General features: G+C 55.7%; 1 protein-coding gene across 2 annotated transcripts in view; it reads right to left on the bottom strand.

Moving 5' to 3' along the window:
- Positions 1-19,669, bottom strand: part of SULT4A1 (sulfotransferase family 4A member 1) — a 31,444-nt gene extending 11,775 nt beyond the window's left edge. The window contains exons 1-2 of one of the 2 annotated variants that reach the window (XM_022596912.2): positions 18,994-19,667; positions 1,146-1,276 (exon numbers count right to left, since the gene is read on the bottom strand). In XM_022596912.2, the coding sequence (XP_022452620.1) occupies positions 1,146-1,276; positions 18,994-19,162 (300 nt within the window). In that variant the 5' untranslated portion in view covers positions 19,163-19,667. Of the gene's footprint in view, positions 1-1,145; positions 1,277-18,993 lie in introns of both variants that reach the window. The other variant, XM_089921428.1, reaches the window with a different exon arrangement.
- Positions 19,670-23,942: the final 4,273 nt, after the last annotated feature.

Consider the following 23,942-nt stretch of genomic DNA (forward strand, 5'->3'; position numbering starts at 1 on the left):
CCCCCCAGCCCTGCCCAGGCTGGACCCAGGGGGCAGACACGGGCCGACGCGGTCCCCGTCCTCGGCCCCCGTGGCCTGAGTCACAGTGTACCGTCAGGGGTCTGCTCAGAGGACGTGGGCCGCGATGGCAGCCCGGAGCGGTCGCGGAGAGGGGGCCCCGCAGTCAGCCTCAGCGCAGAACTCCTGCGGCTCCTGGACCGGACCGGTCCCTCCCTCGGCCAGTGCTCCGCTCCCGGGCCGTGACTCAGACGTGCCCCCCGCTCCCCGAGAGGCCCGGTCCCGTCCCACTTTGCTCCCGTCTGGGGTGGTCACCCTTCAACCACTAGGACTCTCGGTTTTCCTGTCCTGGGGGCTCCCTCACTGGGATCTCAGCTCTGTGAGGGCTGTGACATCACGGTCAGTTCAGTCCTCGGCGGGACCCCAAAGCCAAGATCAGGGCAGCCCGCGGCGGGGGCCCACGCAGCTCTACTGGAAGGCTCAGCGGTGGGTCAACACGGGCTGCAGCACCGTGGCGGGCACAGGGCCGGGAGGGGCTAGACGCAGGTGGGCCAACGCTGGAGGCTGGGGTGCAGAGACCGGCTTATGCGGGACAACGACCCAGCGGTGGGGGGCATTCTCAGAGCTTATTTCAGGCTGCTCGTCTAGTGGGAGAAGGGACAGGTGGACCATGCAGGAAATGAGGCCTGAACGAAGAGGTGGCAGAGGGGAGGATGGAGAGAAAAAACTCCAGATCTGTCTGAGGGGTAGAAAGGATGGGACTTGGGAATAGGTTTTTTTCACTCTTGACACCAAATGTTCGATGCAAACACACCCCACCCAGCCCCCTCAACAGATGGGATGAGCCACAGCGGGAGGCCCCTCACCCCTACACTCCCCCCCATCTCCCCTACTCCTGGCATCTGCCTCCTTTCCCCCTCCAAGCCACCCACGTCACCCACTGGTTCAGTTCCAGGGTCACTGCCACCGGCTCAGGCCCATCAGTCTTCCCCCCCCGCACCAGCTACCTGGGGGTCCCGGGAGCTCACTGCTCTCCCTCCGCCCACGAGGCCCCCAGGAACCCCTCAGGAGCACCCGTCACTCAGGGTGCAACCGTGGAAAGGCCCCAAGTGGGTCGTGTGGGCTGCTGCCACCCGCCCAGAGCCCACCTTGATGATGTCCAGGCCCGGCTGCGGGTACTCCAGGACCGGGAGCTGCTCGTCGATGTTCATCAAGCCGATCTCATCAGGGTCGGCCCCCTGGCTCACCAAATAGACCACCTCCTGCAGCAAGCTGGTGCCTGGAGGGAGAGAAGCCCAGTGAGGGGTGCCCAGAGGAAGCCCAAGGGCCAGCCCCACTCTTGGGTCAGCGCCTGCCACCCAGAAAAAGGGCTGAAGGGCCGCAGAGCTGGGGGGCGTGCAGCGTCCCAGGAGTGCCTCGAGTCGAGTGGAAGAACACCGGCCTAGGCGTGAGACCTTGGCCCGAATGCCACCTCTCGGGGTGACCGCGGGTGAGCCAGGTTTTCTGAGCTCCTGTTTTCTTGGCACTAAACGCAGGCAGGAGATTTCTCAAGGCTGTTGTGAGGAGTGAACAGGACACACAGTACCTGCCTCCCCAGGGCTCGAGGACTGTCATGAACGGACGATTCTCAGTCCTGGGTTTCCAGAAGCTGAATTTTCGTTTACCCAGGAGTGATGAAGGTCCAGGGGAATGACTCGCCAGCCAATAATGATTTACAATGAAAACTATGTCTACTGGTACCTGCTAAAGTGAAACACAGCTATGCCCTGTGACCGGAGAAATGTACAAGACAACACTGACAGACACATACCGGAACGACCCTGCAGTGTTACTCAGAAGAGCAAACCTTGGAAACATCAGTCAGCAGCAGAACGAATGAATAAGCCAGGATACTCAGACAACGGGACACTAGGCAGCAGTGGAAGCCAGACAGCAAAGGGCGTCTGCTGTGTGATTCTGCACGCCCCCATTCCTGTGCGTTCCGGAATGGGGCAGTAGGCTGCGGTGACAGAGGTGAGGGCAGTGCTTCTCCGGGGGAAGCTTATCGACTCAAAGAGGACATGAAGGAGCTTCTGGGGTGCCGGGATGGCTCTTTACCTTGGTCTGGTGGCAGTTACATGGAAGTATGCACACACAAGGTATAATTCAATTCAAAGGAAACACCACCTGTCTGCCCAGCGCTGTGGTCAGCAGAACCTGCTCCCCGAGAAAGACGGAGGGGGCCCAGCCAGCATGGAGATGGGACAACTCAGCCCAGTGACACCCCAGACCCTCAAAGACGGAGAGAGGCCCTCCAGGGAACAGGTGCGCTGGTGTGTGTCGAGGGCGCCTCCCCTGCTCGTGGGGCCGCAGCTGCAGCCCTGCCCGCCAACTCCTTCCTCTCAGACCACCCCATGGGCTGTCCCAGCAATGCGGCTTGGACAGGTCCCCCATCCAGACTCGAGGACAGCCCTTCTGTGCCTTATGAACAGCGAATTTCAGGTTCAGGGTGGATGGCTCCCAGCCTAGACCCTTCTGCAGCTTCCCAGTGTCCATACACTGGAGTCCGGTGGTCCCTTCACCTGTACTCTGCACCAGCCCCCTGGGGTGCGGGTTCCCCTCCCCCAGAGGCTCCCTGCTGGCCCTCACCCGTGCACAGCGGCTTCAAGTCGTCTCCTCCAGCAAGCTGGCCTTCCCGGACCCCCACGTCCCCCATTACTCATCCTCGCCCGGCGCGAATTGCTTACGACGCTCCCAATTACCACACCGACTGCAAGGCCTCACTCCAGGGGCGACAGCGCCGTCTCCCCGCCAACACCCCCGGGGCCCAGCACACAGGACACGGCAGGCAAACCCAACATCTCAGCATCTGTGCAGGAAGGAAAAGCAGGGGCCTGGGTCGGGACATGCAGTGGGCCGATCCCACAAGGGCAGAGCCCCAGCAGCACCCCGGGGTGGCAGGAAGGGAGCCTGGGGAGAAAGGCAGCTCTCTGTGCTCCCCCAGCCCTTGCGCGGCCCCACTCCGTCCAGGCTTTCAGCTCCACTCCGGGACCGCGGCCAGCCAGGGCCTGCCCGGTCGTCACCCCATCTGACTCCCCAGAAGAGACACGCTGGCCAGGTCCTCCTCCCCAACCACCCTGGTCCGTTCGCTTCGGGGGAATCGGTCTCTGCTCCTGATTCCTCATCTCCCCCCGCCCCCTGAAAGTGCTGCCCCCTCGTCTCCCAGCTGCACACACTCCCCCGGGGCCTCGAGCAGCCCCACCCCGAAGGCCAGCTCCACGCTGACCCCCGCACGCACTGACCCACATGGAACCTGCCGCCCAGCTCCCCGCCGGACCAGGTGCCCCTGCCTCCTGCCCCCCCAAAGCCCGCCTCGCCCACCTACCATCAAGGTGAGCGCGGAGCCGACCCTTCCATCGGGGGTGCTGCTGGAGGCCCCGCAGCCCTCTGCCCTGCTCACCCTCCTTTCAGTCCAACAAAAGCAGCCAGGACCACCCGACCCATCCCAACAGGGACTTCCGAGGGCACCCCGTCCCTCGTAGGACCCCGCACCTCCGAGGCCCCTCCGAGGAGTAGAGCAAGGTCTTCAACCTGGCCTGCAGGCCTGCCAGTCACACTCCGCGCCCCATGCCCGGCACCTCTCTACCTGCCTCTCTCCCTTTCCCGAGCTCCTACCGGCCTCCTGGCTGGTCCCGTGCCCGGAGCCCTTTCCTCACTCCCTCAGGTCCTTCAGGTGTGAGCGCTCCCCTGAACAGCCACATGACGAGCACCCTTCGACCTGCCCCGGTCCCCACTGCAGCGACAGTCCGGGAACGGCCTGCACGGTCCTCTGCGCGCTCCCACCCCGCCGCCCTCCACAGGGCACGAGCGGTTTTGTCTGGCTCTTTGCCGGGACAGCCAGCACATGGCCAGGCTCAGTTCACCTTTTCTGAATGCACGAACAAACCCTGGGTTTCTTCAATGGGATATGTCGATCAAGGAAGACTCCTCGAGGAGACAGCTTTGCAGCAAAGGCCCTGAAGGAAGAAAGTGTTGTGGCGGCTCTTCAATCAGAAAGAACTTCTGTCCATCAACCACAGGACCCTCACACCAACCTAAGAGGTGGGGACCACCACCCCCATTTACAGATGAGGCTCCTGCTGGTGAGGCCCGTCCACCTGGCAGCTCAGGGCAGCTGCACTGGGCGGGTCCGTGCGCTTAGAAATACGACTGTGCGAAGAGTTTCCACCAAAATAGGCCTCTCCCAGGGAGGTCTTCAGGACGCCCGCCCCTGCAGCCCCTGCAGGTAGTGACCCAGACACACCTCGTTAGTACGTCTGACATCAATATCGACATGCCAGTTCCACAAGCTCCATCCACACCTCCACTGAACATCTGTATCGGAAGGCCAGCCTCGTTAGAGCCCACAGGAGGCGCCCCACCCGTGAGGCTGCACACGGCAGAGAGGGGTTCACAAGCACCCCCGCACGAACAAGGAAGCTCAGAGATCAGGTTCCAGTGCAAGGTCACAGAGCTGGAAAGGGGAGCGCTACCCCGGAAGGGGAGCCCACATCCCCACCTCCCTACGCGGCCTCCCCAGCACCCCCAGGGGAGGGGGGACGGGTGGAGGGTCCTGTGCGAGGCCGTCACGTTGCTGCAGCAGGACGCTGGGGGGCCTCCCCTCCCGCAGGTGCGGGCGAAGCGGGGCCTCAGCCCCCACCCCACCATCCCCCTGCGTCCGAAGCCCCCGGGGAGAGGCGCCTGGGAGGCCAGCCTGCCGCCCAGCAAGTCCGAGTTGAGGCGGGGCACAGCCAGGCTTTCAACCCGGGAACACACAGGGCTGCCGGGTGGGTGGGACCGCCTGGCAGGGAGTAACACAAGCCACACGCTTTCCAACAGCTCGTTTTCAACTCAACAGACATGATGCAATCCTTCACGGACCTGCTTCTGCTGACGGCAGTGAAATCACTCCCAGGTGGCACCTCAGCGTCGGCAGTGACTCTGACACCAGAGCTCTGAGGCCAAGACCCGTAGGAAACCACTGGGGTTCCGGGCGGAACTCCCCCGGGATCCAGAGTCCAGTCCGACCTGCCACAAGGCTGGGGTGGAGCCCATCAAAATTCCCACCAGAACTCTGGGGACGGGGGCGCCAGCACTCTAGGGTCAGAACCAATCAGAACTGAGCCCCCGACCACCAGGATCCCGGGGCTGGAACCCTTTGAAACTCTTTTTATTATTATTATTATTTATTTTCAGCTGTGTTGGGTCTTCGTTGCAGTGCGCGGGCTTCTCATTGCGGTGGCTTCTCTTGTTGTGGAGCACAAGCTCTAGGCGCGCGGGCTCAGTAGTTGTGTTGCACAGGCTTAGTTGCTCCACAGCATGTGGGATCTTCCCGGACCAGGGCTTGAACCCATGTCCCCTGCATTGGGAGGCGGACTCTTAACCACTGGTCACCAGGAAAGTCCTGGAATTCTTTTATTTTCACTTTTATTATTTACCAAAGTCACACATGTACCTAGTTTAAAAGTCAAAAGACTCAGGACAGAAAATCTAGGTCCCCTCCCCACCTGACTCCCACGTCCAGAGCAAACCCTTGCTGATTCTTCTCTTACCCTCAGGTTTCTGACGTGCTTACATCATTGTTTCACGATCTGTGTGTTTTCATGGGCTACTGATTTCTGACTGAGCAAGACGACGACCCAGCCACGTTCCCTCCTGCAGGCTTCCCTGCCCCGACACGGTCCCGGGACAATTTTCAGTCTAATTCAAAGTACACCATGTAGTGACTACACTGCCTTTTTGCACAAGATTTTGTGTTTCCTTCGCTTGCTTGCTTAGTGCTCTACGGACCTATTAATAATTCCTTCTCCAGCTCTGTGGCAAACCCTCTCCATACGGCCAAATGCAGGAGGTGTGCTCTAATCCCATTTATCTCTTGGGGTGGTGCCCCTGCCCCTCAGCGCCCCACGACTGTCTTCCTGCAATCTCCCTCGGGCTGGATGGACTGCGCCCTTGACCCGTGTGCCCCTCGCTGGTGTCCGTGCACACGGTGGCAGAGTCCACCCCGAGCTGCCAGCTGACCGTGACAACTGTGTGGGACGGTATGTGACTACAAGCGCCTGTTTCTACCTCGCTCGGGACCGGCAGTTGGGCTGGGTATGGAATTCCAGGCTGGGGACCACATCCCCTCAGAACCCTGAACGCACCGTTCCCGTCGTCCAGCTGCCAATGCTGCGTCGAGAACTCTGAGGTCCTCCGTTCCTAGTCCTTTGAAACGTGGCCATTCTTCGGGAAGCTTTGCAATCTTCTCTGTATCTCAGGTTTGAAATTTCACAGCTAAGTGCTTCAGCAGGGTCTCTTACTCAATCACGGTGCCTGGGGGCACATTCAGACACAAGGGGAGTCTTTAACTCCCTCCTGGAGTTCTGGAAATCCTGGTTTCAGTAACTTTCTCTCTCCCATTCTCCCTGTTCTCTCCTTCTGCAACTCTGAAATCTTCCACTTTTTCTTCTCTTTTTGCTCCCATTTGTCATCAATTTGTAAAAATTTTTGCTCTACTGCCTGGGATATTTCCTCTGCTTGACCACCCAAACCTCACAACTGAGTTCTTAAAATTTCAACTACAATACCTGTCTTCACTCTCTGACGACATTACAGAGTTAGGAGTGCAGGTGGCAGGGCTTCCCTGGTGGCGCAGTGGTTAAGAATCCGCCTGCCAACGCGGGGGACACGGGTTCGAGCCCTGGTCCGGGAAGATCCCACATGCCACGGAGCAACTAAGCCCATGAACCACAACTACTGAGCCTGCGCTCTAGAGCCCATGAGCCACAACTACTGAGCCCGTGTGCCACAACTACTGAAACTCACACGCCTAGAGCCCGTGCTCCACAACAAGAGAAGCCACCGCAATGAGAAGCCCGCGCGCCGCAATGAAGAGTAGCCCTTGCTCGCCGCAACTAGAGAAAGCTCCCGTGCAGCAACCAGGACCCAACGCACCAAATTAATTAATTAATTAATTAATTTAAAAAAGCATAGTCCTACATACTAGGGATTTGCAACTAGAAGCAGAATTTAAAATAAAAAAAAAAACAAAGGAGTGCAGGTGGTGTTTTGTTTTTCAGGTTTTCTTCTGCTCTGTACATTGTCTTTGATTCCGCCAAGCTCCTTTTGCTGCTTTTTGTTTTGTTCGGTTTTTGCAGGTCTCTGTCCTTCACGTTGGAGACGTTAAGATCTGAAGACCTTGAGTCCATCCACAGGTTAAGAACGAGCCACTGGACGCAGCCATCTGCGTCCAGGCTTGTCCAGGACAAGACTTGTTGACTGCAGGGCTTCATGTGTCTGTAAACACAGCCCAGCCTGGGTGCCCTCACAGCTGAGATGGGAGATGCCCACACGCAAGTATTTGTAAGTCTTTTCTTTGGGGTCAGTTTCTCCAGAGAAGATGCCTCCACTCTCTGTCCTGGGGGACCACAGGCATCCCAGAAGCCAAGGAGGGGAGGGTGCTGGGAACCTCCCTTTCAAGCATGTAGCTTTCATTCGACCCCCATTTCCAATTCAGCACTGTACCCCAGCCTGTAGCTCTGCATGGCATCCCCAAGCCCACAGCTTCTCTGGATCAACTTCCCCCAAAGAAACCCGTCTTTGTAACAGCTGCCTGCTCTCAGCCTCCACGTATCACGGCGGCCACCCTGAGGGGCATGATTCCTGGGGCCCTGCAGCCAAGGGGTTCACATGCTGGCTGTGCTGCCCTCTGCTGGCATTAGGTTCTCTACCTGCTAAGTCAGCTAACACTGAGCCACCACATCTGAGCTTCCAAACAGTCTCCACCTCTCCTTCTCCCTGGGAGTAGGGCCTCAGAGCTTCCTACTCCTGGAGCGTCACGTAGTGAGGTTTGAAGAGGAAGCGGCGATGAGCAGGCGTGCTCAAGTCTGCCCCACGGGCACTCTGCAGGCACCGGACGTCAAGGTGTCACAGCCGGGGTCAGTCCAGCTCCCTCAGAAACAGCAACAGCTGCGCACCTGAAGCTGCAGCCCACGGAGCTGCCAAACCAGCCAGGCCTGGGGTCCTGCAGGCCCCTTGCCGGGGGGGGGGGGGGGGGACGTGCTAACCCAGCAGACACTGAGAAGGCCTCCAGGACACGCCCCTTGGAAAGGAAGGAGCAAAGGGAGCTGCTCTCCTTGAGCACCTCCCCGTCCTGGGAACATTCACAGGGGCTGTCTCAGCTCCCGAGACAATCCTGACAGGGGACACGGAGCCCAACAAGGACGGGCACAGCTCCCGTCTCAGGCTGCAGTGGACGGGAACCGGGACAAGAGGCCCAGGCTGGCTCACACGAGGCGCCCTGCAGGCCCCCAGGGACAGCTGAGGACGGTGCTCAGCGTGCCAGGCGCTGTGCCAGGAGCTCACACGGCCCCTCCCCATCTGAGCCACACAGGCCGCTCAGCGGCCTCTGCCGCCACGTCTCACACACAACAAAGCAGACTTGGAGGCGAACTGCCTGGGGCCACAGACGCGAGTGGGCCGTGAACCCAGGACCCAGAACAGTCTGACTCCAGAACCAGAGTGCTTCGACACACCACACCACACGCACACACGCACACACACACACCACGCCCATGTGCCCCCCCACACATATACACAGACACCACACGCACGCAGCACACACACACACACACAGACACCACACCCATATACCATACACACACCCCACACACATATACACACACACACCACACACGGCTCACAAAGCAAGTGGGCAGCAAAACCAAGGCCACAAGCCACACGTTCTCATTTCCAGGCTAAAGCTCTAACCTCAGACCCCACCACTTCCCAGCTGGGGATGGAGCAAGGGTGAGACAGAGGGAGGCGGGGCTGGACCCTGGAAAGTGAGCCTGGCCTGTGCTCTGTGCCCTGCTGGACACAGAGGGGAAACAGACTTGGCCACTGGGTGTGACTGCCCCTCCTGTGGGGCGATGCCAGATGCTGTGACACAGCTGGACCGACAGCCAGGTGGCGAGGCTGCCCATCCCCAGACAGCCCTGGCTGCCACAGTCCCTGCTGCTGAGGACTGGCATCTGGGGCCCACATTCCCAGCCGCGCTCTGCAGCGACTGGGGGGCCTGACGAAACCACCAGGCTCCAGCCTTCAGTTTCCTTAGGGTGAAATTCTCCCGGGCCTTGAGCTCTCGGGTTCCTGGGTTCAGAGATGCGGACACACACTCAGGACCCCGCACACAGCCCCCTACCGAGAGGCTGCCGACCCCTCAGGCAGAGTGGGCGGCTCCCCCAGGAGGGAGAGGCCCCACCTCCAGGAGGGTCTGGGGAAGTCTGGGAAGGCTCTTCTTAAACAGCAGCCTTCGACCTGGGACCCAAAGGACAGGAGCACGGACCAGCAAGATGCAGCGTGTCAGGGAGGGGCTGGGGGTACAGCAGTAGGAGCCCCAGTTCTCCACCCTGCCCCACCCACACTGTCTGCCCTGAGACTTCACAGCCCCTCCCAGAAGAGGGTCCCCATGATCGCGGGCACGGCAGGGACTGGCTGTAGCCAGGGAGGCGAAGGCACAGAGCTTTGCACGCTCCCACTTGCTCTTCTGTGCTTCTAGCATTGCCAAGGGAAGGACACTCCCAGCCTAGCCTCCTGGTCCAGGGACACCTGATGAGAACCGCCCCAGCCGCGACCAGCCTGCAGCAGGGCCCCCAGGCAGCCCGCAGATGCACGGGCTGAGATCAGGACAGCGGGCCCTGGGCTACAGTAATAACCCCTGTCTTTAGGCGCTGAGTCTGGGCTGTCTCTTACACAGTCACAGGCAGAAAATGCTCCGGGTGGAGCCGGAACGAAAGAGAAGAAATGAAATTAAGGGCTAGCAGCGTATCAGGCTTTCCACGCCCATCATCACATCCGGTCCTCCCAGCAGCCCAGCGAGATATCACCCCATCTGAAAAGGAGCACACCGAGACTCAGGAAGGCTGAGCGCCTTGCCCCAAATCGGATTCGGGCCTAGGTCATTACAACGCCTCCTCCAGCAGACCCTGTCAGCGCCCACCATCCCACCTCGGCGCCCTGGAGTGCGGTGGGCAGACCCCACACGAGGAGCTCCTGCACCCGCTCTCCCTGGGCCCCAAGCACCCTCCACTGCTGGGAAGCAGGAGCTGACGGATGAGGCCCGGCCCCCACCTCTTGAGGGAGACCCCCGTGCTGTGCCCACCCGTCTCCCGAGGGTACCGCTCCTGGCTTCCTCTTTGCCGCACCTCCTGAGACCACCTCCCACCTCACTCCTCCACGCCGAGCCTCGCTTCCAGGTCTCCAGGCCCCAGGCTCACCCCCTCCTCGTGCCGGGCCTCGCCCCTCCCATGGGGGAGGCAAGACCATGTGGGCACGAGCTTCAAGAGGCCACATCTGAAATCCCGGCTCGGCCGCTTCCTGAGGCCTGGACCCCAGGAAGACTCAGCCCGTCCCAGCAGGTCTACCCACCACACCCCAGGGGAGGACCGCCCACGGATCAAACGCCAGGACCCACGTGCTGGGGCCCCGGAGCCAGCCCCCGTGGGCTCTGCCCCCAGGACCCGGGCCCGTTTCTCCTCGGGCCTCAGTTCCTCACCTGATAAGGGACATCTCTGGCCGTGAGGCTCTGAGGATGACAGGACACACACCCCCCGCCCCCGTTCCCGGCACAGAGACGGGCCACGCTCTCAGCTCCCAGTCTGCTTGAGGCTTGAGAAGGATCAATGCAGACTCGAGCATCTGTGCCATCACCCAGACCACGGCCTGCCGCTGGTGGGAGTGGGGGGCCCAGGAGACCCTGGCTCATCCCAGGCTGAGCTGAGCCTCATGAGAGCCACCTGGAAGCCCAAGCCTCTCTGGCTCTCCAGCCCCTCTGGAAATGACTTGTTTAGCTTCCGGAAACCCCAGGAAGTCTGCAAAGCATGTTTTGGGGGGGCTTCTGCCTCCTGACGGCCCCTGCACTTGCCCTAACGTGCTCCAGAAGCCCCAGCTGGGTCCCTACCCGCTGCTAACAGCAGAGCATCACTCTGTCTAGACCCTGTCTGCCCCCCCAGAAGCTGCAGACACGGCCACCGCCTCACCTGACCATCAGGACAGCGGGAAGCAGTGCCACCCCAGCCAGGGTGCAGAGAGCTGGGAGGAGCACGGCCCGACACTAACCGGCAACGGCCAGACAAGCTGCCAGACCCCACCTGACTCAAGTCCGTCAGAGAGCTGAAGCTGCGGGGCAGCCAAGAGACTGGAACCCCAGGAGGACGGGCCAGGGGGAGGAGAAGCCAGGCGCCACGCACGCAGGAAAGAAGAATCCAGCTGGAATTTCCCCAAAGTGCAAAGGCTGACGGCGGGCTTGCAGATCAAGAGACACAAGGGGAGAGCTGGCACCAAGCAGACGCTCTTCTGCAGACCTACTAGGTGCTCGTGAAAAAGACGAGGGGTGGCAGGGTGGAGACAGCGTTCCTCAACATCATGGCTGCAGGAAAAGGAAAGAAACCTGCTGGGACTCTTCTCCTCTATGGGAAGAATGCATTAAGCCACTGGGGGAGGGGCAGCAAAACCTGTTACCCCCCAGGGCGCTGGTGAAGACCCAACACGGCTGGAGACTGGGTGAAAGAAAAGAACTCTGCCCCTGCGGGAAAGGTAGGAACTTGCCCCTGGGCTCTGAGACCCCCAAATGCTGAAAGAGGAACAGGAAACTCTTTCCTGCGCAAGACCCACCATCAAGGCAGAGCTGGCTGCCACTAAGGGCATCACTGAGAAAGCCCTACCAAGACCCAGGAACCCAGGGCCTGCCTAAGGCTGCAGCTGGACCAGGTGACAGAGGACCTCCCCTCAGAACCTTCCCCTCTCAGCCAGCAACAGAGCAACCAGAAACAGCAGTCCACCCCTGAGGTAGGGAACAGGGTGTGGGGAGAAACCCCTCTGAGACTCAGACCAAAAGCTGAGGGTAGGGCAGAAACACTGAGGAAAGACCCTCTGGAAACTCAGCTTCCCACGCGAAGCACAAGGTGATGCTATAGGAATTAAAACCAGTCGTCACTCAAGTGCCCAGAGGGACAACAGAATCCAAACACAGCCCTCCTCCTACCAGACTGACTCACCACCTACACTAATGGCAAGAAAAGCCAGGCCCATTTCCAAGCATAAATACAACTGACTCCAATCTCTAATGTGGGCACACTGTGTCCAGCATTCAATCAAAAAGTACTACACATTAAGAAAAAAAAATTATATATATATATATACACACACACACACACACACACACACACACACACACACACATATATATCCCAGTCAAGAAACAAAACAATCAACAGAATCAGACTTTAAAATTAATCTGATTAAAATGTTAAAGGATTTCATGGAGAAAATGGACAAAATGCATAAACAGATGAATATTTCAGCAGAGAGATGGAAGCTACCAAAACAATGAGATACTAGAGGAAAAATAAAAACACAATAACAGAAATACAGAATGCTTTCAGTGAGCTCATCACTAGACCTGACCCAGCGGAAGAATCAGTGAACACATTACTGACCGGGGGATTTTTGCAGAAACTAACGTCCGTGGCCATAATACACCTCTGGTCAAAAATGTGTTGACCTGAAGATTGGTCAACAGAAATTACCCAAAGCTGAAACACAAGGAGAAAAGAAGGGTGAAAAAATAGAATATACAAGAGCTATAGGATAGTATCAAACAATCTAACGCATATGTAATTGGAATCTCAAAAGAAGAGAAGACAGAAGAAATATTCATAGGGATAATGGCTGAGAATTCATCCAAAAGTAGGAAAGGCGTCAAACCATAGATCCAAGAAGCTCAGAGAACCCCAAGCACAATAAGAATCCCCCTCCCTGAAAAAATACATACCTAGACACATAATATTCAAGTGCTGAAAATCAAAGATAAAGAGAAGATCTTGAAGGCAACCGGGGGGGGGGGGGGGGATAAAAAGCGCCATTCCAAAAGGAACAAAGAATCACAGCTGACTTTTCAACAGAAGCGATGCAAGCCAGGAGACAATGGAGTGGCAGCTCTAAAGTGCTGAAAGATAGGAGGGAGGCACGGGAGGATGTTCAGTCCCACAATGAACAGATGAGAGGAGCTGGAAAACAGGAAGTCCTCATCAGGTAATCAGAGGGAAGGAAAAGGAGAAGAAGGGAGGGGAGGGGAAGAGCACACCAGACAGAGGGAGAAAGACTGGAGGGAAGAAGGAAGCAGGCATGTTCAGACAGTCCTATGTGGCTGGTGAGAAAGGGGGCAAACCAGGTGAAATCAGACCACAGGACGATGGGCTACAGAGTGGAGTTTACCGTTGACTGAAGGCAATGGGGGGGGCAGTGAAGAGGTGTAACGAGGACTGCCCGAGGTCAGGTTTGTGTTTCTAAGAGGTCGCCTCCGCTGCAGAGTGAAAGGTGAACCAAGGGGGGAGGCCACGCAATAGTCCAGGTCAGACAGGAAGGGTCCCATGACTGTCTCAAGGGCTGAGGGCGTAGACGGACCTGAGAGCTTTTACTGGGTGCAGGAGCCACAGAAGCAAGTAACAAAGTGCATGTGGGGGCAGAGGGTGGGGGAGTGCGGAGAAGCCGTCACTGTCTAGGGGGAATGAGAAATGAGAAGCCCGGATGAGACCCTGGAGCTCAGAGTGGGGCCGGGGGTCTCTTCCTGTTCCACTGGTATCAGAAAGATGCTCTTCCCGGAGGCCCTGCTCCTTCCTCCAGAATCCTGTGGGTGCCTCTCGAGGCTCTCTCTCCCAAGCCCCATACAGCGATGAGAAGAATGTTCCCCTGGCCAACCCAGGCGCTTGGACTTGCCCCCTCCTTCCCCAATTGCAAGCCCTCTTCATTATGTGCAAACATGCTGAGTGAGAGCAACGGGAAGGAAGAGGGAGGAGGGAGGGAGAGGGGAGAGGGGAGAGGAAGTCGGCAGTTGTCCTGCTCAAACCTCCTGGTACCTCTTCAGGCGTCTGCACGCTCTCCCGGGGAGCGGGGAACTGAGCGCTGGGTTGGGGAGCACTCGTCACCCTGTGTCGCTGGAAGGGAGGGACGGTCACCCTGATCTTGGCACAGACATGAGCTCAGGGTGGGTGACAAGTCCCTCCCTGAAACCTTGCAGGCTGCTTCCTGATCCGCATTTGAGACCAGTCTCCTCCCCAGACTGTGGGAAAGTGCAATGCGGTAACTGCATGTGAAAACCTGGGGAGCGTCTGGCACAGAATGGATGCTGGGTGGGCGCCGGTTCCCATCCCCACTGTCCCTCTGCCAGCTCTTCCCGTGGCTGCTTCCTCTCCACCGTCTACAAGTGAAAACTGTACGCTCACATGCCGATACCGCCCTTTCCCCTCACTGGGCCTGTTTCTATCCAAAAAAGGAAACAGTCGCAAGAACACAGGACTGTTCTGAGGCTCAAACAAGGGAGAGGGAGTAGCTGCGATTGGTAATCCCACCTGCCCTCATGGCCGGCTCCCTGCCCACCTCCTCCATGCAGGCCCCCAGTGATCCTCCTCCTGCCTGGGCCCCTGACCTGACCCTGGGAATGACCACCCTGGCCTGTCAGACAGCTTTCGGCATCAGGGGCCTGGCTTCCCAGTATCACTGCGGGCTCCTTGAGGACAGCATCACCTCATTCATGACACTTCCCCAGCCCCCCTCTCCTGGGCATGGTGACAGACACAGTCAAAGAAAACGAAGAGCTCTTCCAGCCTGGGGCCTGTGGGCCTCCCCGCCCCAGGGTGTCTTAACATTTAAGACTTACATGAACCCATCAGGCCCAACCCTCTCATATTTCATGAGCAAACTGCAGTCGCACGGTGACAGGGCTAGAGCTGGCGCCAGATGCTCCCGCCTCCCCAGCAGTGATGCGCTGCTTCCCTCCTCATCAGTGACAGGAGAGCGAGGATGCACTTCAAGACAGGTGGGAACCAAAAGGAAAGGGAAGTCAGGAGGTGGGCGCTCTGGCCGAGCCACGGAGCATGCTCCGGAGCCAGTCTCCACGACCTTGGGGACCCCGGGGGCAGACACAAGACGTCTCCCAGACACAACTGGGTTCAACACTCAACAGGCTGTAAGAACGGATGACGACCGACAAGCGACAAGGAGAAGGGTCCCCCTCAGAAGGCACAAGGGGCTCCCACTGCTGGTGTCGCGGCGCGAACCAGCGTGAGGATGGACACAGCTGACGTCCGTGCTGCGCAACACGAGAGCCGCTAGCCATGCGGCTCCTGAGCTCGTGAAATGTGGCGACTGCCACCGGGGAACCGAGTCTCTAATTTTATTTCATTTCAATTCATTAAACTTCAATACCCACCTGGGTCTAGAGGCACAGTCCTAACCTGTCACCCGAGCTCAAACGTCAGAAACAGAAAAAAGTTCTAGAAGTAGTGGCGTGCTGTGGGAAAAAAGCAGGATCCACTTATTACTACCTTTACCACCAGACGTCCCCTGCCCTGTGGACCCCAGTTCCCCACCAGAGGGGGCAGGGTGGACAAGGGACCCTGGGGCCACCTGCAAGTTCACTAAGACCTCCTAGGCTTGGGCACTGGAAACCCAAGGGGCCCCGTGGTCCCCTGCAAGGCAAGGAGGGGCCTCTGCTAGTCCTGACTACTCGCCCCAGTCCCAGCACCGATCACCCTACAGCTGCCTGTCCCCCAGCGGACTGAGCGCTCACTGAGGGCAGGCACCAGATGGGGCTCTGCTCTGCACCCCCGGCACCTAGGAAAGCGTCTGGGCACCGCGGGCGCTCAGGGAGTGAAAGCTGGCATCAACAGCACGAGCCTTTCCTGTGCTCACGGTGCATCCGGGACGGGAAGGAGCCCTCGCCCACCATCTCACTCATCCTCACAGCCACCCGGCAAGGCGCTGAGGTGGTCTCTCCTATCCCCGAGGAAAGCCCAGCTCAGAGGGGTGATGTCATCTGTCCGGGGCCATCCAGCAGGTAAGTAGCACAGCTGTGTTCAAACCCAGGCCTTCCAGCTCCAAAGCCAGGCGCTTAATCTCTAAGCACCAGTGCCTCCTACAAATCCACTCCTGGTGGGGAGGAGAAGTGGGGGAGGGAAGGGACGGGAAGGGAAAGGAAGCGTGAACTGGGCCACCTGAAGTTCACGTGACTCAGAGCAGTGACAAAAACCCTAAAATCCCAAAGTGCCCTGCGACTTCCATCCCAAAGCGCACAAGAGAAGGTGGGAGCCTCCCTCCGCCTTGAGGCCCGAGTCTGGCTGTCCTCCTCTGGAGGGGAAGGGGCAAGGCTGGCTGCGGACCAGGGGACCTGACTAGACTGACTCTCCTTCAGCAGCTGTGTGACTCTGAGCAAGTTCCTGCCTTCTCTGAGCCTCTGGATTAACATGGCAGAGCACCTGGCACACGGGACTCGCCAAGGGGCCGCTTCATTGTTCCTAGGGCATCCCAGGTCCCATCACAAAGTGCGAATGGCCTGTGTTCAAAGTAACAGTCCCTCCAAGGATCCCAGAGCCAGAGTCGCCTCTGCAACTATGCAATTTATGATGTGGATTTCACAGCAGGGGAAACAGGGGCTCAGTATCACCCAAGGGCGACCACTTGGGAGAGCCCAGATCCTGCCGCCCCAGACCGCCCCTCCTGTTGCACCAGCTGCCGCTGGAGATGACTTCCAGGGCCCTCCTCCTCTGGTTGAGAGAAAACCTTTCGGGCAGATCTTTGGGACCAATTCTTCAGTCCCCTTCGTGATCATTTCGTGTAATGAACTTTACAGGCAGTGTGGGTTGGGGGAACGGGGGATCTTCAGAAGCACTGGTTTCAGCTAGTGCAGGTCATCCTTCCTGAGAAAACGTCTCACCTATCCTGTCACCATCCCACAAACTGGATGAGAAGGATGGACTGGGCCAAGGTCGAGAACCAGGAAGAAAGCAAAGAAGGAACAGAAGATACTGGCCTACACAAAACCCAGGACTCTGCTTCTCCTTTACTCCTGGGCTCGTGGTCAGCTCAAACAAGCCTCATACCGGGCACGTGAGCTTGAGCACGTCACTTCACCTCCCAGAGGCTCCGTGCCCGACCTGTGAAAGGGGAGACCACCTCTGATCAGAGAGCTCTGAAGGGAGTTTGCTGTGATGACGAACACACACAGCGACAAAGCATGGCAGGTAGTCAGCTGTGCAGTTACTACTGTCATTTGCTCCTGGCTTACATAGTTCTAACAAGGGAGTCTTCAGGCTGCCCAGCCCTCAGGTAGAAGGTAAAAGATAAAAGGAGCAGGCAGGGGGCAGACGGACAAACAACGAGGGCCTGGAAAGGTTATAAGGTCTGTGGAAAACATTTTTTAAGTTTTAAAAAGGAGGCTCCCTGGGGCTCTGTGCAAAGGGACCCCACACAAGGATCTCTGGCCACCGTTGGATTCTCCGTCACCAAAAGAAAGAGCCACGTGTTTACTCTCCTTGTGAAAAACTCTAGGATATGTTTTTGTCTGTCTCTGAAAGATGCAAGTTACAAACAAGATGTGAGTTTTGGTTACCTAGAAAACTTCCTTAAACCTACACCTCATTCCCCATCGAGGTGCCCAGAAAGAACCCCAGCAGGCCCCCAGTGCAGGGCCCCTCTAAAGGATCCCCCAGAAGCCCCAAGTACATGCTTTTCAACTAAGCTCTAAGCCTGGTCCTCCCCCAGCCTGCCAGCTACTTAACTTCTCACCCTCCATCTCCTTGCCACGAAATGGAGGGAGGACACAGAGCCACAACTGCGCATCTGCAATTCCGAAGTCCTCAGGAACGCCCCAAGCCAAGGTTCTCACAGTTCACACGGAGGCAAACCCTGCCCTAAACTAACAAGAGACAATTTTTAGTCTTTATTGATCCCACTTAACGTGAGGGTTCAAAGTACAGCCCCACCACACCCAGCTGGGTGGGGGTGGTGGTCTTACATGTAGGAATGGTATCTGTGGCTCTAAAATCTGACCAATTCTGAATCCCCATACCTCCTTCCTTTCCTTCTTCCCAAGGATGGCTCAGCAGCACCTCCAGACTTTTCCCCACCCTCCACTGACAGCCCCTTCTCCAACCTTCCTCGGAGGACCGGGCGTACTCCTCGGGTGTCTGGGACCCTGCACAGCTGGGACAGCCAAGTGTACAGCTCTTCCCGCAACCTACCACCCTGCTCCTCCAACACGACCTCCAGGCTGCCCCCCTCCACACCAGGCGTCAGACGCACTGCACTGTCTGGATTCAGGCGTCTCCCTGCCTCTCCAATTCAGCGGCAGCAATCGAAACCCGCAGGAACGATCAAACAGGAAAGCTGCTTCTTTTCCCTACGAACCTCAGAAGGCAGTACACGATAATGTCTTATATCAGGTCCCGGGCACAGACCAGCCTGGCTTTAAATCTCTGCTCTGCCACTCATCAGCTGTGTGACCTTGGGCAAGCAACTTCCCCTCTCTGAGCCTCAGTTCCTAGACTGTAAAGTGGGGATGATCACCTCTATCTTACACGGTTGTCATGAAAATGACATCAGTTAATGCTGGGAAATGTGAATGCCCTGGGTTCTGCCCGACACCAGGGTGATGGAGGCGGCCCTGAAACAAGGGAACACACCAGGCACGCATTCCGGGCACGGCCAGTCCCATCCCCCACCCGGTGCCCACGCAGAAAATGAGGGACGCACACAGCCCTGCTGCCCCTTTTATCCCCTTCCCCAGATCACCACCAGGACTCTGCGCTCATCAAAGGCTGAACCGGGCCCAGGAACAGAGAGGTTAAGTGACTGTCCAAGGTCACACAGCCAGTTGGACAACGGGAGCGGAAGAAGGGAAGGGTGGTGGGCCTGGGCCTATCCTCCTGGCAGCTCCTGCCAAACCGGCTCCATCCCCACGGGACGCTAGCTGGCCATGGGCACCGGGGCCCACCTCCAAAGACTGGTTTCCCCAAACGCTGGCCGACCACCCCCCACCCCGCCCGGTCGGGTTCTGGGCACCGCGCCCTCGCCCTCCGCCCCCGACGGGAAGCCCCCGGCGCTGGCGCATCGTCTACGCGGGCGCGCCGCAGAGCCGGGCGGGGTCTGCCCGGGGCTCACCGGACTTGGGGTAGGTGACGATCCACACGTCGCTGGGCCGCACCGGGAAGTTGGCGATCTCCTCCATCTTCCCGCGGCAGAAGGGCGGTAGCCGCACGCCATGGAACTCGAAGTACTTGCTCTCGAACTCGCCCGGCGTGCTGGGGGTCTCGGCCTCGCTCTCCGCCATGCCGCCGCCGCCGCCGCCACAGCCCGGCCCCGCAGCCGCGCCGCCCGCTCCCAGCCCGCGCCCCTCACCCGCGCCCGCCACCCCCAGCCGCCGCGCGGCGCTCTGCAGGCGTGACGTCACGGCGCCGCCCGGCCCGCGCCCCGCCTCAACCGGCGCTGGCGAAGGCACTCCGTGGCCGTGACGTCACGACGCCGCGGCGCCCAAGCCGGCGTGGAAGCTGCGCTCCGCGGGTATGACGTCATGGCCCCGCCCGACGCGCGCCGGCTGCCCTCCGCAGACCTGCGGTAGTGGGGCCTCCGGGCCCGACCCGCCCCACACCCGGCAGCAGCCACCCACCCGCCCCGAGGGCCGACCAAGACCTCTGTCCGCCGTCCTCCTCCCAGCCCTCCGTCCACATCACCTCCGTCACGCGTACATTCACTAACCTAGTGACTCCGTCATTCAGCAAGCGTTCAACACAGAAATACTCCAGCTAGGAGTGACCTTGAAGATTAATTCATTTATTCAACAAATATTTAGGGAACATCCGATCTGTACCAGACTCTGGGCGAGGTTCCCGACCAGTGAGACTGGCTCCGCTTGGAGCTTACATTTGTGAACAACCGAGATAATTTCAGATCGTAATGGGAGCTGTGAATAAGACGCTTCACAATATCCTGGGCGGAAAGGGGGCTGTTAATTGCAGATTCCCAGGGCCAAGCCGCAGACCTCGGGATATGCAAGGCTCTTGGGATCGTGCCCCGCAAATCTGCATTTAAAACGTACTTCTTATGCAGACCACATTTTGAGAACAACAGGATTCTATAGAGGCTTTAGTACAATCCCTCAACCATTCACTCAAGAAACAGATGCAGGCATACCTCATTTTATTGTGTTTTGCAGATGTTCTGCTTTTTTACAAATTGAACGTTTGTGACAACCCTGCATTGTCAAATGATGGTTAGCAATTTTTAGCAATAAAGTAGTTGTTAATTAAGTCATGTACATTCTTTTTTATAAGAAATTATGCTATTGCACGTTTAATAGACTACAGTACAGTGTAAACATAATTCGTGTGACTAGCTTTATTGCAGTATTCACCCCATTGCAGTGGTCTGGAACCATTCCTGCAATATCTCTGAGGCATGCCTGTATTAAGCACTTACTGTGTGCCTAGGGGAACACAAAGATGAAAATGATAATGTCCTGGCCTAATTCTCTGAGGTTCAGTGTCCCTGGCTTTGAAAAGGGAACAATAATCTCTACCCCTAGGTACTGTAGTTGAGAGGACAGAGAAAACTACACCAGCAACAATCCAGAGCAGAGCAGGTGGACAGGACCTACTTGCTCTCTCTCCTTCGTCCCCTGGACTGAGACACTTGCAGTCTGGCAAGGGAGCCACACACGTGGGCTGAGAGGCGTGGGCCACGTGTACACGGTGGATGGAGAGAACAAGGAGAGCATTAACTCACCCGTGCCCCCTGCAGTGGAAGCGCAGAGCCCTAACCACTGGACCTCCAGGGAAGTCCCAAGGATGTCTTTACAAAAATGAAAGAGAAGATTCCAAGCACCAAGACGTTGTTAAGAACAATTAGGTAATGGCGCAAAGACAGGTAGCCGAAGGCTAGAGGAATTGAGTGAATGAATACGCTGATGTTTCAGGTGAGGTTCTCACTACGGAAGAGCAAGGGAGAACCCTTGCTCTTTTTAGATTGGGGTCTAAGGTATTGACATGAATTTATTATTTGAAAAACTATCTATTTCTTATCTTTGCTGAAAAGGCCTTTAGGTTCTGTATTCCAGCAATACTAGGCACAGTCAGTGTCCAAATCTTGGTTTCTAAATACTTCCCACCAAAAGGAACCAGGGGTTCTTGGAGAAAAGACTAATTCCACAGCTGGGCAAGGAAAGTGCAAGATGAGCCTAAAATATCTTTGGGGGCCAAAAAAAAATAAGAAGAAACTGTTAAAAATGATGGGAATAGGTCAAAAGAACACAGGAGCTAGTTTGAAAGATCAAATGAGGAGCACTTTGCACATGTTAGACAAGAATTGGAAACAATTCAAATGTCCATCAACATTAGGCTGGATAAATTGTGATGTATTCATACAATGGAATTCTTACTACATAGTGATTTAAAAAAAGAATTACTGGTATATGCAACAACACAGGTGAATTTCACAGTCAAAATGATGAGCGAAAGAAGCCAAACACAAAAGGCAATATGTTCTATGATTCCATCCGTATATAATTCAAGGACAAACAAAACTAATCTACGGTCAGAGGTCAGAAAAGTGTTTAATTTGGGGCAGCGGGAGGGGGTTGACTGGGAATAGACACAAGAGTACCCTCCAGAGTATTGGAAACATTATATCTCGCTCTCAGTGACGGCCACAAGGTGATATATGCATAAGTATAGATGAATATAGATGTGGATATAGATACAGATGCAGACACAGGGTCTGCTTCATGGTCATGCAACCAGGGGAGTCAGAAGGGCCCTGCACTTGGGGTTTAATGCTCTGTGTGTGGTCAGCATCTTAAAATTCTTAATAATTTTATCTTGGAACTTGTGCTTTATAAGTGAAGTCTGATGGTCAATGAGGCATGTGCTGAGGGCTTGGAGCCTTGGCTCATGGGAGGTCCCACCTCCTGCCACCTTCCAAGGTCTTGACTGCCCACTCCTCTGTTCTCTAGTGTCCCAACCCTGTGGCCATGGGGACTTGGGGCCAGCGCCAAGAGGGTCAGGTCTGATGTTGACACCCCATGTCATCTCAGAGTGGGGCATGATAGAAACCATCCCTGTCTTCTCTGTCCTAAACTGACGGCACCCCGGTACATTTGGTGGATGAATCAACAAAGATGAGTCTCTCTCCCACCATCAGTTCAGGTATCCATTCCTCTGGTGGGGATGTTGCAATTCCCTTGGGACATCAGGCCAGCGGGAAGGGGTGATGCCTGGCTTGAGGTCTTCGCTCCCAGCCAGGGCAAGATGCCTCAGCCCCACAGCTGACAGGAGGACATGGACAGCCAATGGGCTGCTCTGGAAGTCATGGGCTGGGTGCCCCAGGCTCCTGTGAAGGTCTGCAGGTACCCCATGAGTACCCCGGTTTTGGAGAGAGTGGCATTAAATAGAAAATTAAAAACACCATGATAGGCTGAGAGATTGTGGAAGAAAGCAAAAAGTTTTATAGTTTAGTAATTTTAATGGCATGTTTTAATGCCATTACATTCATGGCTCTACATTTTAATCTTGCACTGGGACCTGCAAATTATGTCCTATATAGTTGTACATGTAAAAAAATTATTGAGGCGTACACAAGATTTGTGTATGTACTTTGTACCTAAATAACAATTTACTTTGTGTATGCATATCTGTATTTAAGCGAAACAAAAATATTTTTAATGGGTATACGTTAAAATGAATTAGGAAAGGAAGAGTGGGAAAAAAGAACTTCCATACTGAAACTAAGAAAAACAAATGAATGAATGAGGAAAAAAAAAAAAGGTCTTCTTTTCAGTAAAATGGCAACTAAGAAATATAGAAGGAATGATGGAGTTATAAAATCACCATTTTGCAGTCGTAATAATAATAATAATGAATCAGATAAGTATATCATGTGAAGCGAAAACCATCAATGGGTGAAGAATCGTCGGGGAAAATGTATCTTTCCAATCTCAGTGCATCTACCCACATATTACTTATCAATAACAAAGGAAAAAGGATAACTTTATAGAGAAGAAATCTGGCAGACACCATCTTAACCAAATGATCAAAATTAACATCACCAGTTTGCATGGCAAACTGACACCTGTGCCTCCTGATATGATGTACTGAGAAGGACACAGAATCACTTATGTGGTTTTCCCACCCAAAATTCATATCCTGAATCTAATAATGAGGACAAAATACAAGACCTAAGCCAAGGGACAGTCTGTAAAACAACTGACCAGTACTCTTCAAAAATGTCAACGTCATGAAAGACAAAAAAAAAAAAAGTTGAAAGAACTGTTCTAGATAAAAGGAGAGTAAAAATAATTGACAAGGACATTCCTGGGACAATTTGCAACATATAAATATGGACTCTATATTAGCTGGTAATATTGTATTAATTTTAAATTTCATGAGTTTTAAAGCTGTACTGTGGGTATGTAAAAGAATGTTCTTTTTCTTGGGGGTTACATGCTGAAGTATTTGGGAGTGTATAATTATGTCCGCAAATTGTTTTCAAACGGTTCTGCCAAAAAAAAAAAAGGAACAATTATGACACTCTGAGTGCATGTGTATATATACATTGAGAGAGAAGGAAAATGTGGCAGATGCCACAGCTGGTGAATGTAGGTGATGGTATAATTTCATTGTTGTATTAGTTTTCTATTACTGCTGTAATGAATTACCACAAACTGAGTGGCTTAAAACAACACGAATTTATTATCTTACAGTTCTATGTAGGTCATATGTCTAATGCACGTGTCACTATGCTGAAATCAAGGTGTCGGCAAAGCGCCATTCCTTTCTGGAGGCTCTAGGGATGAAGCCAGTTTCTTGCCTTTTCCAGCCGCTAGAGGCCGCCCACTTCCTTGGCTCGTGGTCAGTCCCTTCCTCCATCTTCAAGGCCATAAATGCCGGGTTTAGTCTTTCTCACATCATATTACCCTGATACTGACTCTCCTTCTACCTATACCTCCTCCACTTTTAAGGTCCCTTATAATTATATTAGGTCTACCCAATAAATAATCCAGGATAATCTATTTTAAGGTCAGCTGATCAGCAACCTTAATTCCATCTGCAACCTTAATT

This window comes from Delphinapterus leucas, chromosome 11, assembly GCF_059928025.1.
Source record: "Delphinapterus leucas isolate spDelLeu-1000000601 "Yukka" chromosome 11, BTC_Dleu_Yukka2, whole genome shotgun sequence".
Lineage (NCBI taxonomy): Eukaryota > Metazoa > Chordata > Mammalia > Artiodactyla > Monodontidae > Delphinapterus > Delphinapterus leucas.